The 17,418-nt window shown below is 33.6% G+C and overlaps 1 protein-coding gene across 3 annotated transcripts; it reads right to left on the bottom strand.

The window, feature by feature from the left end:
• Positions 1–7,704: 7,704 nt before the first annotated feature.
• LOC110724949 (TSL-kinase interacting protein 1-like) lies at positions 7,705–16,402 on the bottom strand. Of its 3 annotated transcripts, none has more exons than XM_021904428.1 (14): positions 16,256–16,402; positions 15,335–15,543; positions 15,172–15,254; positions 15,042–15,089; positions 14,847–14,956; positions 13,106–13,190; positions 12,738–13,017; positions 11,299–11,421; positions 10,903–11,189; positions 10,568–10,806; positions 10,110–10,476; positions 9,159–9,560; positions 8,920–9,036; positions 7,705–8,323 (listed from the first exon to the last, which is right to left on the bottom strand). In XM_021904428.1, the coding sequence occupies exons 2-14, from the start codon at positions 15,459–15,461 to the stop codon at positions 8,069–8,071; spliced, it is 2,523 nt and encodes an 840-aa protein (XP_021760120.1). In that variant the 5' UTR covers positions 15,462–15,543; positions 16,256–16,402; the 3' UTR covers positions 7,705–8,068. The 3 variants fall into 3 exon arrangements, with proteins under 3 accessions (XP_021760120.1, XP_021760122.1, XP_021760121.1); XM_021904430.1 differs by having other exon boundaries at positions 10,903–11,171; XM_021904429.1 differs by having other exon boundaries at positions 11,299–11,406.
• Positions 16,403–17,418: the final 1,016 nt, after the last annotated feature.

Raw genomic sequence — 17,418 nt, 5'->3', positions numbered from 1 at the left:
ACATTTTGATTTGACCTATGTATCAGTTTTTAGTTTTATAGCTTATCTTAAAAGTATATCCCTTGAACAATGGTCTGAAGATAGGTGATTTACATCCATTATCAAAATATATCTCATATAGATTGATACCTCCCTTTCATGAACATTTCATAAGGTTTTCTTTCGGAGTTTGTTGTAAAACGATTTCACAACTCTTGGATGTTTATCTAGGTCTTGGCTTAATTCACATTATTACGATCATATCGCAATACTTTGAATATATTTCCATGTAAATGTCTTGACTCAAATTTTCACAATTACAATCATATTGTAATGTAATCATTATCTTGTCAAGTTGATGCTGAACTTCATATCGAACCTTTTGAACTTTTTCAATATTTTCATAGTTATGCTTCAACTAAGCACAAGTGATCATATCACAAGTGAAGTTTCATTGTCCGTCTCTAGCCTTTGAATCTTTGGTTTTCTTACATCGATATGTATTCGACCTTGAGCTCACATCATCATTTCTCTAAATGGTGATTTTGTCAAAATTTCAAATTAGAATGACAATTACATATATCAATAAATTCACAATCTAATGATATTGAAACCATCCCTTTGGATCTTTCGCATGCAATGTTCATTTCTATTCGAATTAATTGACATATTAGAGACAATTTATATATATAGAAATGGTTTAATTATTTCTATCATATAGAATTTTAAACCTATTTAGCAATTCAAAACACATTTTGACTCAATGAAGCATAGAATAACATTTACTCCATGGTTTTTTGAATCTACAATGCTTAGTCATTTCTAACATTGATTAGTATTTCGATAATGGCAAGAATCAATAACATTTATTTAATTTAGTCAATTACTAGGTAAGGTGAAATATAGGTTCTACTTGCAAAGTTGCAACTTTTGCTTCCAAACTTGTAGATTCTACTTGTGAAGTAGCAACATTTGCTTCTAAACTTGTAGATTTATTTCTCCCTTAGCCATAACTTCTTCCTTTAGTTCAACCACATTGTGAAATGAGTGATCTAAACAAGACATCTTATGTATAAGAAGTAGCAATATGCTAAATTAATTTCTATAATATACTTCTTAAATTTGGAACATTTCCATTTTTTTTACCTTCCAACTATATGAGGTAGTTTCTAATCAATTGGAATTGGTCCATTTAATTTGAAACATTTGTTGTTCATGACAACTTTTAGCATGTAAGCAGTCTAGATTTGAGAAGTAGCAATTTGTTTTCATTTCTTGGCCTATAAATTCTTAATGCAATCCTCATATATTCTTAAACCTTTCCTATTTGAGCCACTGAGAACACTTCTCTTAGGTTCAAAATGATACTTTGCTCAACTACTTTAAGAACTTTTCATGATTTTACTAAGTCTTATTCAATCATTATTCATATTAGCGTTTAATCAACTATTTAACTCTTATATAAAGTGGATGAAGAATAGCGTCATTTGATCAACTTTTGATAATAGAGATTTCCAATCACTTTCTTATATTCAATCATATTGAAGATAAGATATTTTATTGGACTTTTATACGTGTCTTTTAGAGGGTTTGTACCTCCCATCTCATTGTATCCCTTGAAACACCTTTCAAAATGAAAATGTGTTGGCACTTTACTCAAGCATTTTGAATAATACCAACCTTAGACATGTGACATGGTTTCTAAAACTTTCCTTTTAGAACCATCTTTAGCAAAATTGGAATATAGGTTTATGGATTATCTTTTAACCTGTTGAGAACGTTTTTCAACTTTATTTTCAATCGAGGAGATTATATATAATAATAAAATTAGAACGACATATTACTTGTAAGTAAATGCAAAATTCAATTATATTTAATATATATTTAAAGTGCCATAAGCGAATTAAATTGGTAACTTTAAAACATTTATTCAATTTTAATTGATCCCTATTGAATAAAATGATTCCAAGATCCTTTAATTGTACAATAATTGACCGGACTTTGGCCCTACCATCAACCATTACATTTTCAAGGTGAGTAAACTCTTTACTGATTACAACTCTTTGTAATTCTTGGTTGAATAATTACCCATCACATGTTTAATTATTACCCTTAGCTTCAAGGTTCTAAACTCTTTAGGTAAACTTGTTGAGTATAACCAATCAAAAGTGTAAAATTTGTTTTACCCCCACTCCCCTAAGATATAATATGACACCCAGTTTTAGCATGACCCATCATAAATATCGAAGGTTTCATCGGGTTTTTGATTGGAAAAGCTACCTCAATATTACCAGGACCTAGATTTATTATGTTGTGATTATTTAGTGAACTCTAGCGCATCATCAAGCAATATAAATAAAATCTAACATGCATAATCTACTAACGCACAAATAAAACATGACATAGTATGGCCCATTAATCCTAAGAAAACTAATAAAGCAAAAAGGCTCCCACTTGAACCTTCATGGATCTCATCCATCTTGCTCCTTTGGGCCTTCATTCCATGGATTTCTTGGATTAACTGCAACCTGTAATACTATTCTATTCTATCTTCTACTTAAATAAAATAAAATAAATTACAAAAATACTTAACGGTACGCAGACCGTATTTAGATTACAAAAATACAAAACGATGCGCAAATCGTATTTAGAATCTATGGGCCATACTAGTCTTTATATATAGCTCATGTGTCTATTTTATATAGTATTTTACCCCTGTCCCTTGGTCATAATTAGTAGTGTTTTTGGCTCTTTTGAACCAATTTTATTACTAATTGAAGTTTTCTAGTGTTTTGGTAGATTTGGTTGACTTTTGTAGGGATTTTCACTTTTGGAGCATTTTCCCGAGATATTATAGAGCAATTACGAGCATTGGAGAAGCACGACCATCTTTGAAGCCCAAGGCCGGTCAGAGTCATCGAATCGGTGATTAAGGGCTCGGTATAAGTGATACCGGGGCATTTGGACCAAGTATTAAAGACCCAAAGAGGAAACCCAGATTGGCCCGAAGAATTGGAGCTCAATCGAAGTCCAAATAGTGGCCCAAGAGTGCCGCCCGGCCAAAGAGGCTGGCGCCCGAAGGCGCGCCCGGCCGGGCGAGGGAAGCAAGGCTGGCGCCCGAGCTCGCGCCCGGCCGGGATCGAGAAGTGTATATGAAGGAAAAGGGCGCGCCCGATCGGGCGATGTCTTGCCCGATCGGGCGCTTGTTATTATTAGGGGTTAATTATCGACGATTAAGTTTGTTTTAGTTTAGGATTCTCGCTTAGTATAAATACTTCTCTGTAAAGCGAGTTTAGTATCTCCTTTTACTCTTTCTTAATTCTTTCTTAGATTTTCTCTCTCTACTTAGCTTTTAGATTAGTTTCTCTCTCTTATACTTTGTTCTTAATTTTATTCTTAATTCCAGATTTCTTTGGTAACGATTTCTCTTCTCTTAATCTTAGTTATTTATTTTATTCCTTTAATCATGTCTTGTTTTATTGCTTTGATTAGTTTAGTTTTTATTATGTGTGAGTAGTTTTATTTCTAGGGTTTGTGGGGATCCATAAATAATATGAAGGGGTAAATTATTGTTGTTAATTGTCAATGCTAGATTAATTTCCTATTGATTGATTTAATGCTCTGTGACTAGATTTGCGCAGATCTTTTATGCGAGTTTGACAATATTGATTCGAGATTCGACAGATGAGAATTGATGTTTAGGTCTAGTTTCAATAGGCAGGTTAATTTATAAATGGTTAAGTCGAGATTCGAGAAATGAGATTTAATACCGGTAGATTAATTGTGTGATTTTAATACGTAGCGAAAGCCCTTTATGATCTGATTAATTTATGCATTGATGATTGATTATTATGTTTTACCCTGGAATATTATTTATTGGTGAACCTATGCCCTAGGCCTTTTATTCATTGTTTTCTCCTTATTCTTAAACTTCGTAGTTTAGTTTCCTTCGATTAAATTATAATATTTTGGTTACTTTATAATCTAGATTATATTAATTAATTAGGAATAGAAAGACTTGTTTCTCTGTGGATTTGACCCTACTTCCCTATCTACATTAGTTAAAGGATTTAGGAATTACTTTTGATTAGGCGATACAACTTTACCCTGTCAATAGCAATAAATAATATCATATATTATAAAGTGCCACATAATAAATCACTCATCATGCTTTCCTAAACTACAACATCGAATGATCATAATTAAGGAAACATGGCATAAAATATCTCATATTTTTAATTAATGCAATTAGATAATATCATATATTATTCATGATTATCAATAAAATATCGTATATTTTAAATTAATCATGAGATAGAATCAAATCTTATTTTAATCTTAAAAGATAAATCATATTTATCCTCAAAGATTATCCTAACTAACTTAGGAGATTCTATCCTAATTACTAGCCAATCACAAAATTTTAATTCAATTATTATTCAAAAATAATTATGGGATAATCACATTATTTAAATCAATCTTTATCTTTTTGGAATCTTGCTCAAAAATCCTTAAAATTTTCAAAGATTAAAACAAATTTTAAGATTTGAAATTATCTTAACAAATTTTATCCAAAATTAACAACTTTAATTAAGGATAATTATCAAAAATCAACTTTTGAAATTTGATTTTATCCCCAAAATAAAATCAGAATTTATTTTGAAAATATTTTTTAAAACAAAATAATTTGAATAAAAACATTTTTTTTTGTTAAAACCTGCTGCCACGTCAGCCAAGAAAAAACCAGCCAACGCAACAACAGACAACTGCAGCCTTACCAAGCCACGACACTACCACAACCACGACCAGGAATACACCCAGCCACGACGCAACCTAACTGGAACTGTTCCAGTCAGATACTGACGCTACGGCCTGAGGGTTATCCGCGCGACGCAGCTAGGCCGGAGCCTAGCCACGAGCAGACCACATCCTCCAGCAGTCGGTTGTGCAACTGTTGCACTTCGTTGCTGCTGCCAGTCGGCAACTCGCTGCTGCTGCCAATTGCCGCCTCCCTCACTACCCCTCTTTCGACCACTTGGGCAGCCGCCGTGGCCACCCGACGGTGGTTCGTCCACCCAGCCACGGCTGCCCCCTCCCAAATTAATTCCCCCCCTTTTTTTAGAGAGATTTAATCTAATTAAACAACTTTTGCAAAATTAAATTAAATTAGGTCTTTTGAATTAAAAAACAACATTTATGCCTAATTCAATTTTAAAATCAAATTCACATAATTAATTTCAAATTTAGGGTTCTTCACAAAATTAATTCAAATTTAATCTAACTCTTAAATCAAATTATTGATTATACAAAAAATCATATTTTACGTATCAAATAAATCTAATTGAATTTATGAAGCATAAAATATTCGAAAATCATCAAAATTAAGCACAAAATCAACATTTAGGGCTTTATTTCAATCATAATTTTCGAAAATTCTAGGGCTTAAATTGAATTTTGCTAGAAAAATTGAGCAATTTAAATCATATTTAAACAATTCCAAAATTAAATCTCGTTTAATATAAAGATTGAACCATAATTAAATTATTCTCCCTCCTAATTGAATTAAAATTGTGGACTATCAAAGAATTAAAATTCAATATGCGTAAATGCAATAGGCTAATTGATACCACTGTAGGAGTTTATAGGTACGAATGCAGAAAACATGAATCATATTCATATTGCACCTAATCCCAAGATCATGCATAACACATAAAGAATTAGAATTAATACCTTTGAAGCGTGATTCCACGTGCGATCGAACAAGAACAAGGGAGATAAAGAACCTCAATGTGATTTCTCTACTTGGTCCACAGGCACAGATTAAGACCTCCACTAATGCTAGTTAGTTGCAATTGAACCCTTCAATTGACCTTCTATGGAGAAGAACGAGCTACGAACAAATCACGAACCACCACGAGGGGAGGGGATAGGCGTGTGGTACAGAGAGAGAGAGAGAGGGGTTTTGGATTACTGGTTGCTTGGTGCACAATTAACTGTTAATTGTGTTGTGTCATACAAGCCTAAGCTGTACTTTATTTATAGATCTCATCTCTAAATAAGACTCCATGACAAAGCCCAAATCCTAACTCTAATCTAATTATACTAGCCCAATCCAATTCATGATTGGTTACTTGTTCATGAGGCCCATAAATGGGCTTCTAACTTGCTTAACCCAATACCTTTGTTGTGTGACCTCATAGGATCCATTCTAGTGGGATTTGGACTATTTGACTAGCCCAAAGATCAATGATCATAGTCTAGCAACAGATAATGACAACCCAAAAGAACGAACTTATTATCTCCATAATAGTGATCCTTGATATATCTATTAATTGCACTTATCGAAGACAAAACTCCTTCAACTAACGCTTGTATTGTTTTGATAGAAAGAGATACGAGGCAACAAAGTGAGTAATTTCATTGCTATTTCTTTAGAAAGCGTGCTTAGATTATTTTATTAATTCTTGGTAATATGTTAAGATGCTTTTATTATTTTCTAGTATCATGTTTAGGGAATTAACTAATATTTCTAATATCATGTCTGTTTCTAGTATCATGTTAGAGATTAAGCTTTGATTTTTTATTATTTAGTGACATGTTAGGGTTTGTCATTAATCATGTTAGTATCATGCCTAGGATCTTGGTAACATTATTACGCTTTGATGAGATTGAGATCATTTTGGTGATGATGATGATTTGTTGTATGAATAATTTATATGTTGCTTGATATTATTGTTATTGCTTGATCACGCCCTCTCTTACAAGTTTAAAGGGACTTTTTATTTGAAATCACGCTTAATAAGATAATTAATAATTTTATTTAGGCTAATGTGATTTTAATTCATGTGATCGCCAATAGTAGATTTATTTGTGCAATATTCAACCAACCTAGATTAAACAGGTTTAGGATTAATATATTGATTGTATGTTAGTCAGAAAGCGCACATGAATACGAGAAAGACAAAGTAGAGGCCTATTTAGGGCATGTTCAATCTCTTTAAGATTGGATTTGTACCGTCATCCCCGAATATCCAGTCATGGTTCAGGTTCACTATGGAGTTAGCGATCTTATGGATTATGAAGGGGTTTAATCTTCACCCTGTAAGCGGTTTACAACTTCTTAAAACTTGTTGGCGACTCTTTTGATCTGAGTTTCTTCCCTTTGGACGCCACCATAAGTGTATGATCAAGTGTGAGATATTTGAAATATTCCCTCCACCATGCGATGTACGTTTTTTTTTTTTTTTTATTATTTTTTTATTATCATTCTGTATAATTTTTAGTTTTTAAAATAATTTAAAACAAATTTTAAATACTAAAAATAATTTTTAGTTTTGTAAAAGTACTTAAGAGCCTGAATTGAGCTCTAAATTAGCAAAAAAATAACGTAAGTGTCTCATATTTATAGTTTCCCACAAATCGATACATTTTTGTTACGTAAAACGAGGCACTTGCATTATTTTTTTTGTTAATTCCGCGCTCAATTCGGGCTCCTAAGGACTAAAATGGCCCCTAAAAACATAATCGGAGATTTTTCGACTTGTAAACCGATGAAAAAGTTAAATCGGGCTGCAATTTACAATTTATACGAACTTTTGGTTGCAATTTGCAATTTATTTTTTAAATGGCTGCAATTTACAAATTTTCCTATTAATTAATTATTTCAGATTATAAACTTTGCCTTTTGCTTTCTCCAGAACTATGAGAAGATATCCCCTTTCAAAATTTACCTAAGTAACAACAAATAATATTGATTTGAAGGAAAACATTATTATTACATGTTCCTGAAATATTTCCATAAAAGTCAATTTGAAATACATGTACAGTGGTGCAACACCATCAAGATTGAACACAGTTCTGTATAGTCCTTCACAAACCACTTTTGTACAGAGCGAAGGAAAATATGCAAGGAAATATGTACCACAGGCAACCCCCACCGGTCCTTGCCCAAAATAACCCCCCAAAAAAGACGAAAAATTAAAATTGATCTGAGCATGACAGAGAATTGATGTAGCCTCCAATAAGCTACCGAGATCCCTTGCAAATTGAAAGAAAAGCTACTGAGATCATTTATCCTACCCACCAAATGCTATACTTGAAGAGATTGCACTCCAGCTTTATCACTTTTATCAATTTTACCAGCGAAAGAAGCACCTCCTTGAGTACCGGTAGTTGGCGATGGAGGTCGTTTTTCATCCAAGCCAAAGAATGGGCAATTTTGGAATGCATCCAGGCTGCTAGCTAGAAGACGATTCAGGCCACTCAGGCTATCACTTAAGATTAGATCTTCACTATAGTATTTACATGAAGGTATATCCAGCTCTAAAGGTCCTAATGAGTCAGGCTGGAAATCAAACAAAAATATAGAAAAGCAGTGAGAACTACAATATGCAGACATGGTGATACTGAAAGGATAATTATATTCACAAAGAGAAACAGTCCAAACAAAGGCAAAAAAAAAAAAAAAAAACTACATGCATTGTGTACTTATTTTTTTTAAAAAATACAATGTATCTCCAAGGTTTGCAAAAGAATAAAATATAAAAAATAAAAATCCCCTACTTCCTTAAGACTAACCAACAAAATATTATATCGTGAAACCCTCTCACTAATTAACCAAAACCCAAAAACTCGTTTTGATTAATGGGAATGGGAATGGTAATGGTAAGAAACAGAGTAACACACTTTAAGGTTTAGTTAACCATTATATGTTGAGGGAGATGGGGAAGTTGGTTAACAGCATTATTGACATTAGTTCAAGGGTAGGAAAGAGATTAATTGAACAAGATTTACGGTGAGTTATTTTTTTTAACACAAGGGTATCTCATGTATTCTTTAGAACCATAAGGCTACAAGATTCAATATCTAAAAACAGAAGAAAAGAAAATTAATGCACAAACCAGTACTTAAACAGAATGATATTTAAAGATGAAAACATACCCAATAAATATCTGTCAGACTACTAAAATCTTTAGCAGAATTCCCAGTCTCATGAGTTTCAGATGCACACTCATCCATTGGGTCTTCCGAGACATTTCCCTTAACCATGGCTTCATCCTGTGATCCAAACTAATTAAGAATTTGTGGAAGTGTTTGGGGACAATAGCAATTAACATGTTTACAAGTAGCCCGTCAATAAAAATAAAATATGTAGAAGTTTTGCAGTTAAAGATAAAAACCTGAACTTTATTGCCGGTCCTGGCTGGACTAGTTTGATAAGTTTCAGAATCAGCAATTGAAGTTGCCACTAAAACCTGGTTGTTAGGGACAGCTCTGTTCTGAAATGAAAATGCATCACACGTTTCTTCAGCATCCCAAATTGATGATGAATGTGTAGAGGGTCCAGAGAAGCCAATCTTGCTTTGTCTATATATATGGGCAGCAATTGCTGCATCAAATGAGTCACAAGTGAACGGAATTGCCTCAACACACTGTGAACTTCTAAAAGCAGGATTCTCAACCCCATTGGCATCCATAACATCTACATCTTCAGTTAACAACTCCCCAACACTAGCATTTGTAAGGCTATCAGCCCATTCTCGGGTTGACAAACTCGTACTCTTTCTTGCTCTCTGGTCAACCTACACAAAGCACAGGGATCAGAACTTGAGAAGTTTTAAACAACCGTGACGACAAGCAGTCATCAGGAATTCTTTACAAAAATTCTCAAATACAATCGATCATCACCCAAAAAAAAAAAAAGAAAAGCAAAAAAAAAAAAAAAAAAAAAAAAAAAATGAAAATCCCCTTCCAAAGCTCTGCCAATAAAAACCTTAACTGTTTATTATAAAGAAAATCCCAACCTGAGAGTTTGCTAAAAATAGCATGAACAAGCACTACAACACTTTATGTCTACATCAAGCATCCTCAACATATTTCATAATAAAAAAATTAAAAATTGTGATGTGTCAGCCAAGTCCTCCAGCTAGACACCCTATGGTCAGATAACAATTTACCAAGTTATTGAGGGGAAAATAATTAAAAGGAATTAAAACAAGAAAAGCCTGCAATATATCTTGAAAAGAGAAATTTCGTAAGAAGAAACTTGAAAAAAATGTATGAAGAAATTATATGAATACACAATATGCTATTATGATACCCACAAGAAGACAAAAGAGAAGGCAACTTACCAATGTTTTAAATTTTGTAAAATTAGATTCATCACAAGGTTCATATTTCTTTGACAATACACTAGATCCTAAGTTGTGCATCTCAAAGATATCATTGGAAAGTTCAACATCAGCATTCTTATTTGCTTCACCAAAAGTAGCGACTGCTGACTCTTTGAGAGCTCTTTTTTGTTTTTCTAGGGTTTGCTGATCACCAAGAAAGTGAACAGCAAGTTTTTCCAGATTGCTCTTCTCCTCTATTTGTGGAAGTGATTGTTCCCGAAGTGCATCCTGTCTTCTACTTTCTTGCACTTCAAAATCGATTGCAGGTACATAAGTTGTTTGCGAGATTCTTGATTGAAGCTCAGTGCTAGAAATCCAGCCATATCTTCATAAAAAAAAAAGAAGAAATCATCATATGAATAATTAGCACTGCAATACAACTCCTATCATGAAGGGAAGTTGGAGGCAAAGAGAACCTCAATCGGAACACTGCAGGGCTACCAATCACGGCATAGACTTCAGCAGCAGTTACATCAGAATCTCGAGTCCATCTCTGATATCGCACCAAATTTTCTCTTTGAATATTGGATGGGAAAAGCATGAGCTCCCCAGATGCGACACTAGAATTGCCCCACTTACGATCAAGATGTTCCAGAATGGATGATATCTTCTTTCGTGTACTTAAAGTCAGTTCCAAGAAAGGATTACGCTTGTCCTGCATAACCATCCCATTATATCCCATCATTAACATTTTTAATTAGCTGTTTTCACTGATTCAATGTGACAAGCAGAGAAACCAATTTTATCTCACCATTTCTAGAGCCTTTCTGGTAGTTTGATCAATTGGGAACAGCTGTAGTTTAAGTTTCATGGTAGCTTGTACATTGTCCTCAATGGCCATGCTTTTGGAAATATTTGATAAATTTACTTGTTCTTGCACTGAAGGCCCTAAATCAGTTTGCTCTGTACAGTTCAACTGAAGTTTCATGGTAGCTTGTACATGGTCCTCAATGGCCATGCTTTTGGAAATATTTGATAAATTTACTTGTTCTTGCATTGAAGGGCCTAAATCAGTTTGCTCTGTACAGTTCAACTGACCTATATAAGTTTGAGTCATCAAGAAATTGGAAAAGTATCAATCAATTTAGGTACATAATTAACATTAATCCTAAAACATTTGCTTAAATGGACAGCACTGTCAATCCACCTTGATGAAAAGTGCAATTTTCACCAGCAGTGCGCTCCAGGTGCTCAGCAGCATCAGCAACCAAGGAGACACCAGCCATGGCAGCCTTCTCCCATCTTTTGAGTGCAGCTGCAGTAACAGCACCTGTATCAGACCAAACATGACTCTAAATATTACTAATTTCATTAAACAAGGCAGGGCTCAGGAGCCTTCATTACTTAATGCTGATAGTATGCCTGCTAAATTTTTTATAAATAAAATTGGAAAGCAATGAAAGACTTAATAAAACATTTGGGAGGGAAAGAACTGCAGAACCATCTTTGGCCATATTCTCTTCCATTTAAAAAGCTAATATTAAGCAAAAATCAGTTTTAATTGACAAAAACAAGTTTCAATCAGTAAAATCAGTACATACAAATATCCAAGAGAAAAAACACTAGAGCATCTGCAAAAATACTCTTTCATCAGTAATAATTATTTCAGTTCAGTCAAGTTGATCAGTTGAAGAGAATAATGCCCAAGTATGATGATAATTTTTATCAAATAGAACAAAGAGTAAGTTTCAAATGTAACGGTGTGATTTGAAAGTAATACCGAGTAATTATAGATGATGGGTGAAACTGTTTGACCCAAAAGGTGATAAATTCTTGCATGCAATAAATTAAGGAATCGAGTATTTAGTAAAGTAAGCAAGGATATGCCATCTAGGCATCTATCACAAAGAACACTGGTAGGCTATCATTAGTTCTCTAACAGTCTAACTCAAAGATCACTAGGTAAAGCACCCAGGTAAAGAGTATGACCAACAAAAATCAAATGCAATTTAGATAGTTGCAGGATCTATGTATCAGAAATATATAGGCCCTGTTTGGGAGAAAGCTGAAAGCTGAAGCTGATTGAGTTAGCTGATTTTGACTAGCTGATTTTATTAACTGATTTGACTAACTTATTGTATTAACTGATTATATAAAAGTGTTTGGTAAATAGTTGATAGCTTAAAGGTGATTGAGTATGTGAAATGACCAATAAGCTAATAGTGGGGTAGGTAGTTTAGATAGGATTTTAAATTAAATGAGGTTATAAGTGTCATTTCACAATAATTAATGAATAAGCTAATTGAAAAAGCTCCTAAAATGAGCTTTTTCAAAAAGAGCTTATTTAGTGGAATAAGCCCTTTCAATAAGCTTACTACCAAACACTTGTATTACCTTGTTTGACTAGTCAATCAGCTAAAGTTAGTCAAATAAGCTAATATACCCCCAATAAGCTTACTACCAAACAGGGCCATAAACTTCAAGTCACATTCAAAAGGTATCCAGTTAAACAAGCTCATGATTTCAAGAATGAGGGAAAAATGAAATTTTATGTACATGTTTTAAAGCTCTATACCATCAACCTACAATAAGTCCAACAAAATCAAGACTTGTAATTCATGGCTACGAAAGATGAAGGTATTGTACCAGATTTTCGTCGTTGCCTTGATGGCTTTTTATGAGAGGGCTCTCCTTTATTGCTACTGCGAATAACGCCAATACTAGAACAACGTCGTGTTGAAGGCCCTTTTCCTGGGCTCACTTTCTGACCATTCTGGCTGTCAACTAGAACAATTTTTACAGCTCGTGCATCATTGGCAGACAACTTGTTCTGATTTGTAGCAGTAGGCAAAGAAGAGGAGTGATTTTCCCCTTGAAGTGCTTGTTTCTTTACGTTCTTCTTTCTATCTTTCATAAGTTGGTTTTCCTGCAAGCAAAAGGGAATCTCCAGTACTGAAGTTGCTCCAAAAATTCAAATTATGTTCACAATGACGGAAAACTTAGTTCAGACTCACCAGTGTCTCTACGATAGTTTTAAACCTGCGTGGCTTCAGATGAAGTTTTGAGGCCTTGCAACTGTACTTTTCCAATAAAGACCACCTGATGCATTCAAAAATAAATGCAAAATAAGAAAATACAGATGAAGAGATGGTAAACAAGAACAATTGGTTTATAAGTCTACAAAGACCTAGTCTATTAAAAAAGTTACATGTGTAACAACTCCATCAGCACAAGAGGAAAAAAAAAAAAAAAAACTTAACAAACTATTTAGTGACGAATCACATCTAACTTAAAGTTCCAGGTTATGACCAAACAGTTCCATGTTATGCACAAAAGAACAACCAACAAAGGCAATTCCCCAAAGTGAAAAACATTGCAATTGCTAATTTGCCATTCTTTGCAATTTAATTATTAATATAAAGGCAATAACTTCACAATTTCTACTGTTGTTTCACTGCTGGCATCATCAATTATCTTCTAGATGTGTGGAACATCACGAAAGATTGCACCAATAAATTCCAATTAAATAATCAAACTAAAAGCAAGTGCTCCTTAATATGTAATTGCAGGCAAGAGGCTTTCTTTATGTCTTCCACATGTTTGGACATCATAGTCCACAAGCAGCCATTACCTTACAGACCTAGGAGGCATTTAGTCCACAAGGCATGGTGGGTGTGGCAATAATCAGCTTACCAGCTAAAGAGAGATCTTTAGGCACAGAGCTATGGGATCTCAACTCCATTTACTGCTAGATTTTAAATCCATCTCTCAACTCACAAAATGAACCCTACTCTACTTCCTAATTTCTTGCTAAAATGCCTCCAAACCCTCTTAAATTTAAATGTTGAAAGGTATACTTCAATCTGCAACTATATAAAATCAAACACAAAGGAAGGTAGTCTCAAATAAGGTTATTAAACATGAATTCTATGGCACTGTACCTACCGGATCCCTAATTAAATAATGGGTATACAATATATCATATATCAAGCAAAGATAGAAAACCTGCTAACACTGTTTTTAATATATGGCACTAAGGACTAACCTGAATCATATATGAAGCAAAGATAGATAACCTGCTAAAACTGTTTTAATACTATGGCACTAAGTACTAAGCTGAAATTATTACTGAGCCTATTTCCTAGCTAAGTTGAAGTGAAGTTAATCCAAAATAATATCCGAGTTATTTTACTACATAACACTCTTTAGTTTACTCGTAGTAGATTTAGTTCAATTTATTTCAGTTTAGAGCTAATAAATTATGATAAATTCATTTGGGATTAATTTGGTAAAATAAGTTCGGAGGATTTTAGGGTTTCCAAGTGAAAGAAAATACTTCTACCTCCAATTGCAGTTCCAATGCGAATTGCAATACAAACTTTTTAAAAGGGGCAAATTGTTTGGTGACACACCTTATTAGTAAGATCTGACTTTGCACAGAGCACGAAGCACAAATCAAAAAGCTATACAAAAACAATTTTGTTCAATCACCTCAAGCCCTCAACTTTTCTTGTTAATATATTAATCATTATAAGCTGTTCGAGTTAAAAAATTCACATAGCTTATATAGACATCCTATAGACCTATACCTGACTGAGCAACAAAGTGCACCAGTTACCCCTATATTGTATATTTGTATTGATAGGGAACTTCTATGATAAGGCAACATATCCATTTCATATACCAAAACAATAGAGAGAATCATACAATGTGAAGAGATTGTTGAAACAAAAGACTGATTAGAAATCATATTACCAGCGCAACATTGCAGCATTAGTGTCTTTGGAATTTTTGGCATCCAAACACAAGTCAGGACCCAATAACTTGTTCATGCGCCTCACAAGTCGGTAGTAATAATGTCTGACCTGGATCATAATTATTAACAAAAGAAACTGTTAGCAAACGTACAATATGGAAATGGAAACATATACATGCAATCATTCAGGATACCTGGTCCTTGTTTTTACTTTGAACCCGACATGTGATCTTTTCAAAATTCTGCACTTGTGAAATAGTAGATACCCTATTAGAAAATACAATTATAAAATATATCACCTATAAAACTAAGGAAAGAACTTGCCTTGCCAACTTGCCGCAATGCAGTGAAGAAACTTTCCTCCTCCTCCCGTGTCCATGCAGCCCACTGTCGGGTTGGACGTTTTGCTGCAATTGATTCACACTTAATGATGACAACCTAAGTTATGTTGACTCTCCCGTAAAGCGTAATATAAACTATAGCTTACCAGGCTGTGAAGCAACACCATTGTCAGATGTCGATGTTATTGTCGGTGGTCCATCGCTGTGACTAACATCGGTACAAGGACTATGCTGTTTAAGGCATTGTAAAGGAACCTTTTCCGGTGACTGCATACTTACAACATGACAAGATATCTACACTTTCATGACGTACTCCTGTCTTAAACTTCAATCGATGACAATATAACCTCCGAATCTACATCAACCACAAGCTTAATTACACTTAAGACAACAATTTAACTAAAAGAGACCAAATAAAAATGTGTAAATCAATAAGCAAAATCATAAACATTATTGATATCAACATAACAAAACTAAATGATGCTCTATGACACAGATAACCAATCATCCATTAGCAAAATATTTTCTTGGCGCAATCCGAAAACCTCACCCACGATACAGATGAGGACAGTTGAAACTTTCACCACATTTATTATCAAATACGCGTTACAAATTAAATTAAAGATTCCAACAGATAGAAAAACAATGCAATTGAGTTTGATTTAAAATAAATTATCAATCGAAATCTCAATTAATACCAGCTCAAGAAAGAATCAAGTTCGCTTATCCCCAAAAAATCATTTTTTAAGGAAATACATAGATTCAATTCATCTAAATTCGACTAATACTCAAGGAACACACACAAAAATTAACGAATTTTAACTGATGCACCGGAAAATTAAGTAGGAGCAAAAAAAAAAAAAAAATCAGAAATAGACCAAAAATTAAAATTATAGAGAAAATTTGACAAAATGGAATCAAAAGTTATTAAAGAATAAACCTAATTACCGAATTTCAGCAACGATTGCAAAAAGCTTAATCATTTACTGGAAAATTTTATGGAACTAAGACGAAAATTCGAAAGCAAAGGAACCCTAAAATTGCAAAAATTAGAGCGAGAAATGTACCACAACTGAATCGTCGGTGACGATGATGGTAGCCGGGGTGACGAACAACCGGCAAAGCTTCTCTGAAAGTTTTTTTTTTTTTTTTTTTTTTTTCCCTTTTGAAATTCTTTGACTTCTATTTAAACCATGAGAATATGTTACTTTTTTGTTTTCTAATATCTAAAGGAGTAAAGGTATAATAATCAATTTACTAATTTAAACATGGGTAACTTTGTAATTGCAACAATAAGAAAAGTAAATATAGGTTCAATGATAGCTTTAAGAGAAGGTATTGTGCACGGACTGCCGAGTGAATAATTAACGGCATAATTACAAGAGACACAGGCAATGCCATGATGGAGGAGAAGAATGAATTTTTTGGCGAAGGCAAGCATACGAGTAAAGAAAATCACTGTCATTGTCGTCGTCGTTATCATCGGCGGCGTTGTTATTGGCGGTATCATCAATAGTGAGAAACTCATAAACTCATCGAGAACGAACACATCATCCATGGCGGAAGAGGAGAGAGGGTCTCTACTTCGTAGTCATTGTTGATTTAACTTTTTAATTCTTTTCATAAAATAAGTTTTATTGTCTAGATGATATCATTAACAAGTTGCATGATATCCTTTATAACTAAACGTGATATCATGTATATCAGCAAACAAATAGAACATATCAGCCAACTGATATCTATTACCAGCCAACATTAGGAACATATATATCAGACATTAATAAAATCAACACGAGCCAACAAAATGAATATATCAGCCAACATTAGAAACATATACATACCAGGCATTTATAAAATCACATCAACCAATAAAAGGAAAATATATATCAGGCATTAATAAAATCAAATCAGCCAACAATAGGTACATAGTAGCCAATAAAAGATACATATCAGCCAACAGAATGAACATATTAGCCAAAAAAATATACATATTAGCTTACAAAAGTAGCATATCAGTCAACAAAGGATGAAATTAGAGAGAAACATGAGAGAAAATGAGCGAACCCCGACTCCTCCAGAGATTCAAGATCAACTGAATCGATCAAGAAAAAAATCAATAAGAAAAATAACGCATTTAATTTTTAATAAGGATGATCAAATAAATAATCAATCAATGGAATAAGATCCATCTCCCCCAAATTTTTGGTATTTCGAATAAGAATGAATTGAA

The sequence above is a fragment of the Chenopodium quinoa genome, unplaced genomic scaffold (genome assembly GCF_001683475.1).
Source record: "Chenopodium quinoa cultivar QQ74 unplaced genomic scaffold, ASM168347v1, whole genome shotgun sequence".
Taxonomy (NCBI): domain Eukaryota; kingdom Viridiplantae; phylum Streptophyta; class Magnoliopsida; order Caryophyllales; family Amaranthaceae; genus Chenopodium; species Chenopodium quinoa.
This window is presented reverse-complemented; position numbering and strand designations above follow the sequence as displayed.